This window comes from Moschus berezovskii, chromosome 2 (genome assembly GCF_049115385.1).
Source record: "Moschus berezovskii isolate FMDL1 chromosome 2, NW_MosBer_1.0, whole genome shotgun sequence".
Lineage (NCBI taxonomy): Eukaryota > Metazoa > Chordata > Mammalia > Artiodactyla > Moschidae > Moschus > Moschus berezovskii.
Genome location: NC_142461.1, coordinates 65,660,908 through 65,677,317, shown reverse-complemented (window position 1 = coordinate 65,677,317; position 16,410 = coordinate 65,660,908). Strand labels below are relative to the sequence as shown.

The 16,410-nt window shown below is 42.2% G+C and overlaps 1 protein-coding gene and 1 long non-coding RNA gene across 2 annotated transcripts in view; one reads left to right on the top strand and one right to left on the bottom strand.

Moving 5' to 3' along the window:
• Positions 1-10,421, top strand: part of CFAP221 (cilia and flagella associated protein 221) — a 123,136-nt gene extending 112,715 nt beyond the window's left edge. The window contains exons 23-24 of the mRNA XM_055398550.2: positions 5,000-5,095; positions 10,134-10,421. Coding sequence (XP_055254525.2) covers positions 5,000-5,095; positions 10,134-10,242 — 205 coding nt within the window. The 3' untranslated portion in view covers positions 10,243-10,421. The remainder of the gene's footprint in view (positions 1-4,999; positions 5,096-10,133) is intronic.
• On the bottom strand, positions 9,100-14,614 carry LOC129538383 (uncharacterized). The gene is made up of 3 exons (XR_008682208.1): positions 14,504-14,614; positions 13,788-14,032; positions 9,100-9,380 (listed from the first exon to the last, which is right to left on the bottom strand). It is a non-coding gene; the product is annotated as an uncharacterized LOC129538383 (long non-coding RNA).
• Between the last annotated feature and the right edge of the window lie 1,796 nt (positions 14,615-16,410).

Below are 16,410 nucleotides of genomic sequence, written 5' to 3'. Positions count from 1 at the left end.
AAACTGGCTGACCTTTCGGTGCTGCGGGTGCTCAGGGAGGGGCGAGCAGAGTGGGTGCTAAGTGGGCCTCCAAGGCTGCAGAATCACATGCACTTGGGTTAGTATTCAGAGGGCAGGTAGGATTTGGAGGGGCAAAAGACATATAGCCCACACCCCAAACAAATAAAATATTGTTAAAAGAAAAGTCAAAAATAAAAAATTTAAGAAAAAAAGGGGAAAAAAGAAACCTAGGATCCCCCAAAGTAAATAAAAAACAAACCAAAAAATTAAGGAAAAGAAAAATAGCCTCCAAACGAAGGCACTTAAATTTTATTTTACTGATGAGCATCCAACATCCAGTGAGAATGTATCCTTGAACTTGCTGTGGTCATGCCCGCTTTGGCTCTTCCCAGGTGGCACTAGGGGTAAAGAACACGTCTGCCAATGCAGGAGACTAAAGAGATGTGGGTTTGATCCCTGTGTCAGGATGATCCCCTGGAGAAGGAAATGGCAACCCACTCCAGTATTCTTACCTGGAGAATTCCATGGACAGAGGAACCTGGCAGGCTATAATTCATGGGTTTGCAAGGTTCAGACACAACTGAAGCGACTTAGCACAGAACGCTCACTTTAATATTTCTCCCTGTAAATAACCAGTGAGTACTAAATATTGGTTTTTGTGAGACCTGCCCACAAGCGGTGGTACTTGGCAATACTTGGACATCTGAAGCTTAGACCCAGGTCTCAACAGGGAAGTTGAGTGTGTGCTACTCGAACCCCAGAGCATGAGGGCATTTCCTGAGGATGCTGCAGCCAGGTGTGTGGCTGGGGTGACACACAGTTACTTGACGTTCCGTTTGGGGAGGCAGGTGAGGAGATGCTCTGCAGACCCCTCCCCATTCAACACTGATGTGCAGACTCATGAGTCAGTTTGCTCATCTTTGAAATGAGAATAGTAGTACCTACTTCTGGAGAAGGAAATGGCAACCCACTCCAGTGTTCTTGCCTGGAGAATCCCAGGGACAGGGGAGCCTAGTGGGCTTCCGTCTATGGGGGTCACACAGAGTCGGACACGACTGAAGTGACTTAGCAGCAGCAGCAGCAGCAGCAGTACCTACTTCACAGGGGTTGTCAATTAAGGAAGAGGAGGAGAAGGAGGGTAGTTGTAACAGTAACATTTACTAAGCAGCAAATGTGAGTCAGGCGCCCAGCGCTTGGCAAGAGTTTCATTCACTCCAACAATGAAGTCTTCTTATTTTCCATACTTTGGAGATGAGGAAACTGCTAACAGGAAGCAGTTTTGCAAATCACTGTCTTGTAAATCACCAGCATTTAGACTGGCACAGAGTTTGGCACAGAGCAGCTGCTTAGTGAAGATTAGGTGATCAGAGTGACTTTGTGCAGTTTTCAAGGGTGTTTCCCCAAACAGAATATGGCTCTGCCCACCTCTGTTTATGTTTCGCAGCAAGGAGAGGGTTCCTGTTTGTAATTCTAAATTTTGAAACCTCTGTTGATCTTGGAGGCATTTCTCTTTGAGTGTAGCAGAGACAGCCACTCAAAATAATTGTTTCCTCTTCTACAGAAATAGAATTGTTGAAATTGGAGGCTCAGTGTCACCTGAGTTAGGTCATCCATGTGACTCGGCCTTTACCAAGAGGGCAGGAGAAGACGTGAGATGTCCTCCTGAGGGCAGGACCAGGATGGAGCGGGTTTACCTCCTTCAGACTCTCCCCCTGCTTCCTGGAGCTGGAACGCACACTTGCAGCGACCCAGCTGTAACTGTTAAACAACCAAGCGCCAGGCCAGGGGTCCACAAATAGCCAAATCTGGCCTACCACCCATTTTTGCAAAACACCCGTTTTACTGAAACACAGCCACACTCATTCATTTGAATGTTTTCCATGACTCCTTTCATGTTGCAAAGGTGTGTGTGCAAGCTAAGTCACTCAGCGTGTCCAACTCTTTGTGACCCCATGGATTGTAGCCCACCAGGCTCCTCTGTCCATGGGATTCTCCAGGCAAGAATACTGGGGTGGGGTGCCATTCTCTCCTCCAGGAGCTTTTCCTGACCCAGGGATCAAACCAGTGTCTCTTATGGCCCCTGCATTGGCAGATGGATTATCACTAGTGCCACCTGGGAAGCTAATTGTAAAAGAGACCCACTGAGGCCTTTACTGGAAGTTTCCTGACCCCTGCTGTAAGGAGTAGCAGACCTCAAGATAAAAATAACCTCAATCCATGTAATTTCTTCTCTCACCTGTAGATTATTTAGAAGCATATTGTTTTCTTTTTAAAGCAGTTGTGGATTTTTTGGTTATCTTCTTTGCTATTGATTTCTAATCAAATTCCATTGTGGTCACAGAACAGTCTCGGAATGATTTCAACCTTTTGAAATATTCATGCTTTCCTTACAGTCCAAGATACGGTCAATATTGGTAAACATTGCATGTATACCTGCAAACAATATGCATTCTGTAACCCCATTTTTCCTTTTCTTGGGGATGGTTTTGATCACTGCCTCCTATATACAATGTTATGAACGTACGTCCATAGTTCTTCAGGCTGTCTACCAGATCTAATCCTTTGAATCTATTTATCACCTCCACTGTATAATCAAAAGGGATTTGATTTAGGTCTTATCTGAAGGGTCTAGTGGTTTTCCCTACTTTCTTCAATTTAAGCCTGAATTTTGCAATAAGGAGCTCATGATCTGAGTCTCACAGTCAGCTCCAGGTCTAGTTTTTACTGACTGTATAGAGCTTCTGCAGCTTCCACTGCAAAGAACATAATCAATCTGATTTCAGTATTGACCATCCAGAGATGTCCATGTGCAGTCATCTCTTGTGTTATTGGCAAAAGGTATTTGCTATGACCAGCTGAGGAAAGAAGAAAAGCGAGAGGCAGGGGAGAAAGGGAAAGATTACTCAACTGGATGCAGAGTTCCAGAGAATATCAAGGAAAGAGAAGAGGGCCTTCTTAAATGAACAATGCAAAGAAATAGAGGAAAACAATAGAATGAGAAAGACTAGCGATCTCTTCAAGAAAACTGGAGATATCAGGGAATACTTTATGCAAGGACGGGCACAATAAAGGACAGAAACGGTAAGGACCTAACAAAACCAGAAGAGATTAAGAAGAGGTGGCAAGAATACAAAGAAGAACTATACAAAAAAGTCCTAAAGACCCAGATAACCACGATGGTGTGGTCACTCACCTAGGACCAGACATCCTGGAGTGTGAAGTCAAGTGGGCTATAGAAAGCATTATTATGAACAAAGCTAGTGGAGGTGATGGAATTCCAGTTGAGTTATTTCAAATCCTAAAAGATGATGCTGTTAAAGTGTTGCACTCAATATTCCAGCAAATTTGGAAAACTCAGCAGTGGCCACAGGGCTGGAAAAGGTCAGTTTTCATTCCAATCCCAAAGACGGGCAATGTCAAAGAATGTTCAAACTACCAGACAGTTGTGCTCATTTCACATACTAGCAAGGTTATGTTCAAAATCCTTCAAGCTAGGGTTCAACAGCACGTGAACCAAGAACTTGCAGATGTACAAGCCAGGTTTAGAAAAGACAGAGGAACTAGAGAGCAAATTGCCAACATTCATTGGAGAAAGCAAGGGAGTTCCAGAAAAATATCTGCTTCATTGACTACTCTAAATCCTTTGACTTTGTGCACCACAGCAGACTGTGGAAATTCTTAAAGAGATGGGAGTACCAGACCACCTTCCCTGTCTCCTGAGAAACCTGTATGTGGATCAAGAAATAGGAATTAGAACAGGACATGAAACAACTGGTTCAAAATTGGGAAAGGAGTATGACAAGGCTGCATATTGTCACCCTGCTTACTTAACTCCTATGCAGAGAACATCATGCAAAATGCTGGGCTGGATAAATCACAAGCTGGAATCAAGATTACCAGGAGAAATATCAACAACCTCAGATATGCAGATGATACCACTCTAATGGCAGAAAATGAAGAGGAATAAAAGAGCCTCTTGATGAGGGTAAAAGAGGAGAATGAAAAATTCTGGTTTGAAACTCAGTATTAAAAAAATTAAGATCATGGCATCTGATTCCATCACTTCATGGTAAATAGAAGGGGCAAAACTGGAAGCAGTGACAGGTTTTATTTTCTTGAGCTCCAAAATCACTGTGGATGGTGACTGTAGCTGTGAAATTAAAAGACGCTTGCTTCTTGGAAGGGAAGTTATGACAAACATAGACAGTGTATTGAAAAGCAGAGACATCACTTTGCCAACAAAGGTCTGTATAGTCAAAGCTGTGGTTTTTCCCAGTAGTCATATATGGCTGTGAGAGTTGGACCATAAAGAAGGCTGAGCACCAAAGAACTGATGCTTTCGAACTGTGGTGCTAAAAAAGACTCTTCAGAGTTCCTTGGACAGCAAGGAAATCAGACCAGTCAATCCTAAAGAAAAGCAACCCTGAATATCCATTGGAAGTACTGATGCTGAAGCTGAAGCTCCAATATTTTGGCCATCTGATGCAAAGAGCCGACTCATTGGAAAAGACCCTGATGCTGGGAAAGATTGAGGACAGGAGGAGAAGCAGGTGACAGAGGATGAGATAGTTGGATGGCATCACCAACTCAATGGACATGAGTTTGAGCAAAGTCCAGGAGATAGTGAAGGTCAGGGAAGCCTGTTCTGCTACAGTCCATGGGGTCACAAAGAGTCAGACATGACTTAGCCACTGAACAACAACATCAGGAGATAGTAGAGGACAGAGGAACCTAGCGTGCTACAGTCCATGAGGTCGCAAAGCATCAGACATGACTTAGCCACTGAACAACAACAACTTTAACAACAAACCCCATTTTTAAACTGCTTGTTATTCTCTGTTTATAAATAACCACTCCTACTGTTGTTGGTTGATAGAAAGCTGTTTTTCAGTCTTATACTTTCTTTAACGTAGATCCAAGAAGTATAGGTATGAGTAATGTTGAAGGAATCATGTACCTCTTAAATGATTGCAGTACTTTTCTATTTTATTCCTTTCAGTGAGCTCTGTGAACAGAATATAGACATTATGCTGACTCCAGAAATGATCGAAGCGGAATTCCCAATGCTGGACTACAGGGACACCAAGAAGGAGAAGTAAGTGGATGCTTTATGCCTTAGGAAGAGGTAGCCCAGGATAAAATTTGTCCTACATGACATGCAGAACAGTTTGAATCTAAAAACATGTCCAAAGAGACACGTTTCCAGTGCTTTAGGTGTTTGGACATGTATCCTATTTACCACCCATGCCACCTCCAGCCTTGCTGCTTATCTTCAGTCACTGGGCCTCAGTCTCCCCATTCATAACGTGCAGAAAACAAAACCTCTCTCCCGGGCAGTTATGAGGATACCATGAGATGCCAGTGTGAGGACACCTCTCCGGGTGCTTGCTCTGCACATGTGAACCCTTTCCTGTGTCTCTGTGTCAGGGACAGCTAGCTAGGCAGACATTACCATCATCCTTCAGAACTTGGTTTTGAAGAATACTTTGGTAAAGGAAATAACCACTAGAGTTCATATAGTTTGTTAAGTTTGAAATTCCAGATATCCTTTTAGAATCATTTAGGTCTTTTTAAATTATTAAAATGTTAGAAAATATAGAAAAATATAAAGAATGAAATAAAAACAATAATCCTACCACCCAGGGGCAGTACCTTGTACATTTTGGTATGTGGTCTTCCAAGTATTAATACTTTAATTATTTAAATGACACACAAACACCTACTGTATTTTGTTAAACTGTATATACAGTCGTCCCACAGTATCCATGGGGGATTGGTTCCAGGACACCCTGCAGCCTGGGTACTAAAATCTGTGGATGCTCAAGTCCCTTATGTAAAATGGCGTAGAATTTGCATATAACCTATGCACATCCTCCTATATTTAAATCATCTCTGCATTACTTATAATACCTCATCCAGTGTAAATGATTTTTAAATAATTTTCAGCATGCAGCAAATTCAAGTTTTGCTTTTTGGAACTTTCTCATATTTTTTTCCACCTGGGGGTTGGTTGAATCTGAAAATGCTGGACCTATGGACACAAAGGGCCAACTGTATGTGTTTAAGTGAATTCTACCATATTGTTCATATTGTTTTATCTTCTAGACTTTCATTTAGAATATTGTTATCATATGTTTATAAATACAGATATCCACCTTTATATCTTACTGGTAGATAATACTATCATGTGCTGACCGATCTTTCTACTGGTGATCATGTCAACTCTTCAATGTTTTTCTCTTGCCAATAGGGCTGCAGCAAATCTCCTTGTGCCATAATTCCTTGCAAACTTATCAGACTGTCTCCTTAGGATAAACTTTGAAACATAAACACTAAACCCATGTTCATTTTAAGGTTTTAATACATAGTGCTTTGCACCATCCAGGAAAATATCAACAAACGTCCTACCAGCAGAGGTCAGGATGCCCACATTCAAATGCCCTGAACAACGTGGAATACTATCAGACTTTTTTTCTTCTTTTCCAATATGATAGGTTTTTAATGACCACATTATTGTTTTAATTTTAACTTCTTTGTTTATGAGTGATGGTAAAAATTTTCCTACACTTATCAAATATTTTTCTTCTTTTATGTGGGGTTTTTTTGCCTATATTACAGAAAGTCTTTATCTTTTTCTTATTTGTAAGAGTGCCTCATATATTAAGGATAATTACCCTTCCTTGTGTATGCTGTAAATTTTTTAGTTTGTCTTCTTTGTTCAGGGTGTTTGGAGGAGGCCCTGCCTTTTCAGAAAGGAATGCCCACATATCTTACAGGAGCAAGGGGTTCCTTTGGTTCATTTGTAATAGTAACAGAAACCAATAGCAAACCAGCACTTCTCAGAAAGTAGATTAGCAGCTTCTAAAATAAAATTTAGGGAAAAAAAATTTTTAATAGAACTTCAGTGAGCATCTGTTTTAATCAGCTATTTAGCAACAAAATATGTTACACTACATAGTACATCTGACGCCTCAACAAAGAGATGCACTTTGCATTTTTTTTCAGGTTTCAAACATATGGCTGAGAGTTTTAAATAAAACCTTTTTTTTTTCAGTTTGAAAAATTGCCCCTGGACTTAGAACAGTTTGCCCCATGAGCAGGGTAATATCCAGTACCTCATTGTTTACTTGCTGTTTCAGCTGGTTTTTTTACCATTTTGACTACAGAAAGTAATATCAAATGCCATTTGATTATCAAATGAGTAGTAAATGAAATAGAACTTATTACTTTATATATCTTCACCCAAAGAAGAAAATTCTCTTTTCTTTTTTAATGTATTTCAGCTACTTTCCCAAAACCACAAAAAAAAAGAAAAAATAACAATAACTCTAAGCATTTTCTGCACACCAAGTTTTTTTTCTTTTTCAAAATACACATACATTTCAATAAATAGATCCATGGCATTTTGAATTCACCTATTTTGCAGTTTAAATTATTTTTGTACATTTTTTCATGTGCCAAAATTATCAATATAATTATCAGTTTATTGGCTGAATGGTATTCCAATGATATCTCACAGATGATTTTTTTCAAAGTTTTATTGGAGTATAGTTGATTTACAATGTTGTATTAGTTTAAGGTGTACAGCACAGTGATGTGTGTATATGTATATATATGTGTGTATATATATGTATATATATATGAAATATGGGGAAGGAAATGGCAGCCCACCCCAGGATTCCTACCTGGAAAACCCCATGAACAGAGAAGCCTGTTGGGCTACGGTTCATGGGGCCCAAAGAGTCAGGCACAATTTATCAACTAAACTACCACCACTATGTGTGTGTGCTAAATCGCTCCAGTCACGTCCAACTCTGGGACCCTATGGACTGTAGCCCACCAGGCTCCTCTGTCCATGGGATTCTCACATATGTGTGTGTGTTTCTTTTTTTTTTTTCAGATTATTTTCCCTTATAGGTTATTACAAGATATTGAGTAGGGTTCCCTGTGCTGTACAGCAGGGGTTCAGTTCTGACATTCTCTCCATGCATATCAAGCATGACCTAATACTCAGTTCTGTCTTTTCAATCCTTACTTGTGCTTTTTTTCACCTCCTTCAGCTTCAGCTGGAAGCAGACAGAGTGTCAGACAGACACACATGAGAGCTCGGTCAGACAGGGACAGAAACAAAACACACATCAGTGATAATGTCCCCATGAAGACTGCTGTCTATCTAGTTTGTGGCAAATACTTATTATCATGGATGCAAAGAATCATCTGCTCTTTCTTGAAGGCTGTAATCAACCCAAGAGTTTCCTTGCTATCTTGATGGTGATCTCACCCTCTCAAGACCTACTAAGGAGAATTATATTACAAAATATCCAAGAAACTGTGTGAGTGACTTTAGTTGCTGACACATCATTCTGCTCCCCTTAGATTATCACAATATCATTCAGCCATTAATATATTTAAGGGCTGACATGAACTATATATTTTTAGACTGATTTCATAAAGTGGTGCCAATTAATTTTTTTAATTATATGCATTCAGTTCAGTTCAGTCGCTCAGTCGTGTCCGACTCTTTGCGACCCCATGAATCACAGCACGCCAGGCCTCCCTGTCCACCAACTCCCAGAGTTCACTCAAACTCATGTCCATCGAGTCAGTGATGCCATCCAGCCATCTCATTCTCTGTCGTCCCCTTCTCCTCCCGCCCCCAATCCCTCCCAGCATCAGACTCTTTTCCAGTGAGTCAACTCGTCGCATGAGGTGGCCAAAGTATTAAGGGAAGTTTTAATTTTTCATTTTGAGATACTCTCCTTTTTCAAAACTTTCAGGCGTTTGCCAAAACTTTAGGAAGTTTCACTCTCCTTAGGAAATATTTCACAAGCACTTAATTTTATGTTTTTGAAGCATAGTTGATTTACAGTGTTGTGTTAATTTCTGCTGTACAGCAAAGTGATTCAGTTATACGTATATTCTTTTTCATATTCTTTTCTACTATGGTTTATCATAGGATATTGAGTCTAGCACCCTGTGCTGTACAGTAGGACCTTGTTTGTCCATTCTCTACATAATCTTTGCATCTACTAACCCCAAATTCCCAGTCCATCCCTCCCCCACCCCCTCCCCCTTGGCAACCACAGGTCTGTTCTCTATGTCTGTGAGCCTGTTTCTATTGTGTAAATAAGTTCATTTGTATTAATTTTTCATATTCCACATGTGAGTGATATCATATGGCATTTGTCTTTCTCTCCTGACTTACTTCACTTAGTGTCATAAGCTCAAGGTCCATCCATGTTGCTGCAAATGGCAGTATTTCATACTTCCTATGGCTGAGTAGTATTCCAGTGTGTATATGTACCACATCTTCTTTATCCATTCCTCTGTCCTTGGACACTTAGGTGGCTTCCATGTCTTCACTATTGCCAATAGTGCTGCTGTGAACACAGAGGAGAAGCACTTAATTTTGTCTTGAATCCTTCTAACTGGACAGATGATATAGCTGAGCTCACCATCCTTCGGAGAAGGCAATGGCAAGCCACTCCAGTACTATTGCCTAGAAAATCCCATGGATGGAGGAGCCTGGTAGGCTGCAGTCTGTGGGGTCGCTAAGGGTCGGACACAACTGAGCGACTTCACTTTCACTTTTCACCCTTCACCATGCCAGCAACATCCAGGCTCCACATCAGCCACTCCTCGATCCAGGTGCAGAACCCTCCTTCTTGAGTCCCACCTTCCGGAGCCATTGTCAGAGTCAGAGATACTGTGTGTCCACTTTACTAATAAATATAAAGAATCAGCTCCTGCCCACTGAGCATTTAGAAGCCATCATGCCAGGATGTCCATGCATAAGTTCTCATTTTCCTTTGCAATGATGGGAATTCCCACCACGTGCACCTCTGGAAACGGAGGCTGAGCGTTTAGGTCACTTGGCTCTGCTAAGAATCTAGTACAGCTGAGACTGGATATCAGGTTTGAATCACTTCCAGCCAGGTGTTTTCACTGGTGACTAAATGATCACTAAGTATGGCTTATACTGTGTTTGTGTATAAACAGCTCCTCCCGTCTTCATGAGGCATCACTGGTGACACTGGGCCCAGAAACAGGGTGGTGGTGGGTGAACTGAATGTTTTAAGAGGTGCCCTGATGTGTCCTCATCGGGTTTGTGTTTTATATATATATGTATTTAGAGAGGTGAAAGACCAAGCACAGCCAACCGAGAAGGCAGGAGAGAAGGTGCTCGAGGAGATGAAGAACCTGCGGAGCAAAGCGCTCAGCTCCTACCTGATCCTAGAATGAAAACCACCAGGAAATCAGTGCCTCTCACTTCCTTTCTGCAGGTCACCATGGTCCTCTGTGTCTGCTTATGTTCCGGCCACTTGGGGAATTAAAGTTTTAGAGAAAAAGACTGAAATATAGATGATGAACATATTTTAAACTTGTAGTTTTTTCTTTTTAAAAATAAAATGTCATTAGTATGATGGCAGTGTTTGGAGCTTCTTGCTGCAAGATTTAGTGTGGGCACAAAGGCTTCCAAGTGCTGAGAGGCTGGGAACCCTTTCCAAGTGCTCAGAGGCTGGAGCCCCAAAGGAAGAGTTGGGGAGGGGTTGCTCCCCCACTAGCTCCCATGGCCACTGAGCACCCCTGACTCTGACTTTGGGAACTGCTCCCAGAAAGAGCAGTGCTGGTGAGGACACTGGCTCCTAAGCAGCCGTGCAGCAGCAGACATAGGCGAGGAGGCTAGAAATGGAGGGGGCACTGTGGGGCAACTAGAACTTGCTGACTGGCCTGGGAAGAATGGATAACACCTCTATGAGGACTCTCAGAAGCAGCTGGGGTGGCAGGGCTTTGCCTTGGGGTCAGGAGTCCTGGTGAGTAGTCAGTTAAAAAGCAGGCCTTTTCTCTACTACAAAGCCACAGTCATCAAGACAGTATGGTACTGGCATAAAGACAGAAATATAGATCAATGGAACAAAATAGAAAGCCCAGAGATAAATCCGCACACCTATGGACACCTTATCTTTGACAAAGGAGGCAAGAATATAAAATGGAGAAAAGACAGTCTCTTTAACAAGTGGTGCTGGGAAAACTGGTCAGCCACTTGTAAAAGAATGAAACTAGAACACTTCCTAACACCATACACCAAAATAAACTCAAAATGGATTAAAGAGCTAAATGTAAGACCAGAAACTATAAAACTCCTAGAGGAGAATGTAGGCAAAACACTCTCTGACATAAATCACAGCAGGATCCTCCAAGACCCACCTCCCAGAATACTGGAAATAAAAGCAAAAATAAACAAATGGGACCTAATTAAAATCAAAAGCTTCTGCACAGCAAGGAAACTATAAGCAAGGTGAAAAGACAGCCTTCAGAATGGGAGAAAATAATAGCAAATGAAGCAACTGATAAAGGATTAATCTCCAGAATATACAAGCAGCTCCTGCAGCTCAATTCCAGAAAAATAAATGACCCAATTAAAAAATGGGCCAAAGAACTAAACAGACATTTCTCCAAAGAAGACATAAAGATGGCTAACAAACACATGAAAAAATGCTCAACATCCCTCATAATCAGAGATATGCAAATCAAAACCACAATGAGATACCATTTCACACCAGTCAGAATGGCTGCTATCCAAAAGTCTACATGCAATAAATGCTGGAGAGGGTGTGGAGAGAAGGGAACCCTCTTACACTGTTGGTGGGAATGCAAACTAGTACAGCCACTATGGAGAACAGTGTGGAGATTCCTCAAAAAACTGGAAATAGAACTGCCATATGATCCAGCAATCGCACTCCTTGGCATACACACCGAGGAAACCAGAATTGAAAGAGACACATGTACTCCAATGTTCATTGCAGCACTGTTTGTAATAACCAGGACATGGAAGCAACCTAGATGTCCATCTGCAGACGAATGGATAAGAAAGCTTTGGTACATATACACAATGGAGTATTACTCAGCCATTAAAAAGAATACATTTGAATCAGTTCTAATGAGGTGGATGAAACTGGAGCCTATTATACAGAGTGAAGTAAGCCAGAAAGAAAAACACCAATACAGTATACTAACACATATATATGGAATTTAGAAAGATGCAAATGATAACCCTGTATACGAGACAGCAAAAGAGACACAGATGTATAGAACAGTCTTTGGGACTCTGTGGGAGAGGGTGAGGGTGGGATGATTTGGGAGAATGGCATTGAAACATGTATGTTGTCATATGTGAAATGAATCACCAGTTCAGGGTTGATGCCTGTTACAGGATGCTCGGGGCTGGTATGCGGGGATGACCCAGAGGGAGGATAAGGGGAGGAGGGAGGGGGGAGGGGGGTTCGGGAGGGGGAACTCATGTACACCCGGGGCGGATTCATGTCAATGTATGGCAAAACCAACCAATATAATATTGTAAAATAATTAGCCTCCAATAAAAATAAATTAAAAAAAAGCAGGCCTTTTGACTGTGTGTATTAAAATGACTCTATTCTCATGCATGAGCTGGCCACAGGTCAGAATCACATGGAGAGCTTCATAAAAACCAGCTGAATCACTGCTGTATTTTAAATAGATAACCAACAAGATTCTACTAGGTAATACAGGGAACTCTGCTCAATATTCTGTAATAACCTATATGGAAAAAGACTGAAAAAGAATAGATACATGTATATGTGTAACTGAATCATTTTGCTGAGCAGCTGAAACTAACACAACATTGTTAATCAATTATACTCCAATTTAAAAAAAAAAAACAGCTGAATCAGGACCCAGGCAGTAATAATCTTTAAAGCTCTCCAGGTGGACCTAATGTGCAGCCAGGAGTGAGAATCACTGGCCTCCAGGATAAAGTCTAAATTCCTCTTCCGGGGGCTCCAAGCCCTCGCTTCTCTGGGTTCTGCTTCTAGCTTTCCTCTGTCCCCTCTCTCGGCTCTCTCTATAGGGCAGTGGGGACTGCTGGCTTGGGTGGCTGTCTGGTTGTGGGTGGATGCTGGTCCTCCTCTTACTAACCACGTGGCTCCCTTAACATCCCTGAACTTGTAAGACTGGGCTCCAGTGCTCACTGCCTGCAGGGCTGTGAGAATGACTTTGCTGCTGCTGCTGCTAAGTCGCTTCAGTTGTGTCCGACTCTGTGCGACCCCATAGACGGCAGCCCACCAGGCTCCGCCGTCCCTGGGATTCTCCAGGCAAGAACACTGGAGTGGGTTGCCATTTCCTTCTCCAATGCATGAAAGTGAAAAGTGAAAGTGAAGTCACTCAGTCGTGTCCGACTCTTAGCGACCCCATGGATTGCAGCCCACCAGGCTCCTCTGTCCATGGGATTTTCCAGGCAAGAGTACTGGAATGGGGTGCCATTGCCTTCTCCGAGAATGACTTTAGGAAACTTGAAAAGGGTACCTATTATTAAACAGTAGTTGAAAAATCAGAACTCCTGAAACTTGCAGGGCAGGACTGAAGCAGCAGTAATTTTAAAAATTTTTTCATTTTGAAATAATTTTAGACTTAAGGAAAACTTGCAAAACTAGAACAGTGAGCTCACGTATATAGTACCCAGCTTCCCCTGATGTTGACATCTATTGTGGCACAATCAAAAACAGGAAATTAAAACTGGCTGGGGACTTCCCTGGCAGTCAGTGGTTAAGACTGTACTACCACTGCAGGGGATGCGAGTTCAATTCCTGCTCAGGGAACCAACAGCACATATGCCTCATGGCCAAAAAATAAACAAAATTTCTTGAACTGAATAAAAAATGAAAATACAACATATCAAATTTTAAAAATTACAAAAAAAAAAAAAAACTGGCTCAGCATTGTTGACCAGTGTCTCCTTATTTTCTTCTCACCTGTGACAGCCGCTCTGTAGTCCCTGAGCGGCAAGGTTCCCAGCCAGCCCAGTACCAGGGCCCTGCCTCACAACAGCCCTTCCTTTTCTTAAAGAAGTTCGAGGGTGTCTGTGTTTTACCACCAAAGAGATGAATCAGATCATAGGACTCAGCCCAGACATCTTCTCCAACACCGGGGTCTTCAGCAGAAGTTTCTTTTCAGATACTCTTTTTGCAGGAAGTTTGTTAAAGCTGTTGTGAAAAGACTTGAGAGGAAGCAAGACATGGGAAAGAGCCTGAAGACTGACAGACCATACTTACGGCCCCAGTAATGAACAGTGCAAGCCCTTGTGCACACACACATACACATATAGGCACACACACGCCCTTCCCAGGTCCAGTGCAGCATCTCACCCACTAGAGGCCATAAGAAGTGGGCCCTTTTTTATGCGATCACTCTCCCCAATGGTAGAGTTGACCTGAACCTAAGGACGGGCTACTTTTCAGGTCCCCACTGCCTGGAGCTCGATTGGCCACCCTTAGGGCACCAGTGGTTCTGCTGCTCCCCCAAACCCTGGCCTTCCAAAGCTCCCCCCTGAGCGTCAGGCTGAAGCATCTGAACTGCAAGCCTAAACAGGATACCCAGGGCCTCTCCTGTAACTTCCAGCCAATAACTCTGGACCTTTAACTAAACCGGTTTCCCACCTTTCCCTGGATGCTAAGTCTAGAGGACTTACCAAGACTAATCTCCTACTCCGTCATGCGGTTTACCTCAGCCAGCACCTGAAGTCAAGCTGGATTAACCGAAAGGTGAAAGGCAGCAGGAAGCTGGTTACTACCATCCTCGGTTGTTCACATCATGAAGTACAGGAAGGAGGGCCACCAGTGAATCGTCGTAGACAGAAATACCGTTCTTCCTCTTTCTGTGCTTCCTACCAGATGGAGAATCCCCAGGAGAAGAGCTAGGAACCAGATTGCGGGCTCCCACCCTCCACCCCAGCCAGCAGAGCCACACAGCTAGTCTATACTGGGGGAGGGTGCTGATGTGGTCAGGGCAGTTTTGGGTGAGAGATGAGACTGAAATTTCAAAACAATGAGACTGAGTCTTAACCAAAGTGATATTGTCTAAGTAACCAACACTGACTGACTAATTATAGACCCAGACTGTGCATCCTTAGGGAGGCCTACTAATCAGCAGGAAATCAGATGGTTTGAAGAGTACAGCTGGTAGCAATTATTGGAAAAAATAAAATCTTTCATTTATTTGTAAATGAGCTGATACTACTCACTGTTCACACTATAGTCATCACCAGCTTCTGATGTCAAAAAAGATATCAGGGAATGAGAAAAATTATTATTATTGGTGGAAATATAGGATCTGGGAAGCGAGAGGGGGGCTGGGCAGAGCAGCCAAGGCAAGGGACCCAGGGTCTAATTTGGTATTGTATTATACCAAATTATAATACCAGTATTATAATAGATGGCATGCTCATTAAAGTTAGTAATTGTGGCAATAGGCAAAAGAAAAGACAGAAAATATTTTATATTAGAACAAGGTCTGTTTAAGTAGTCAAATTTTAGTTAAATTTAAAATGGTATGATTCCAGGGACTTCCCTGGTGGTGGTGGGGTCCAGTGGGTAAGACTCCATGCTTCCAATGAAGTGGACAAGCATTCCCATCCCTGGCTCAGGAGGATCCCAGATGCAGTGGGGCCAAAAAGAAAAAACTGATATGATTCAATGACATTTTAAAAATACATCTTTTCAGGGTCTGCCTCTGAAATGGCCACTGAGCCACTGTCCACTCCCAGGGCCAAGTAGCATGCTCTGACATATGCCCAAAGCTCTTAGAGTTTGGTCTCAAGTACCATTCCTGAAAAGGAAGCAAGGAACCTCGGAAAGTATCTGATTCTGTATCTCAGCACAAGGATAATTAAGATGTTCCTGGAGCATGCATTTGTTGCCAGAAAGAAAGTATGCTTTCAAAGTGATCCAGGACAATTTGAAAGGATAAAGGAGCCAGTTGAAAGGCGCTCCCGCTGAGCAAGTTGTGACAGTTTTGGCACTGGAAAGAAAGCAGTAGCTCTCTGCAGAGCCATATGAGACATGCTAGGGGAAAGAAAGGGGGAAGGGGAAAAGGCATGTACAAGATTTTAATGATGTTTACAGTATGTTGATGAAGCCAAACGATGAGTATACTGCACTGAAGTTTTGGTCACATCAAAATTTAATCATTACAAATCAATTAGCTAAAATATTCATTGCACTCCTGGTAGGAGATGCAGAATCATATCAGCTCTACTCAAGCAATGAAAAATTGTGGAGATTTTACTATGACAAAAAATACATAGGCTTGAGAAGTCAAATTATCTCCGTAAATAAATGCCAACTCATGACAAATCAACCTGGACCCTTGTTGTTCTGGACCCCTGTCCTGGGCAAGAATATCCCACCAAGGATTTAGTCCACAGCACCTCAGGGTAAAGTGGTCCATGAGGGTGGTTCTGTGCTCCAGGATTAGGGGAATACATTTGAGATGTCAAGATGAATAAAAGAATCTACTTAAGTTGATACTTCTGTGCTGGGTAGGTTATCTGTAATAACAAGTTTTATTCCTCTTTTATACATACTTCATTTAAGATGT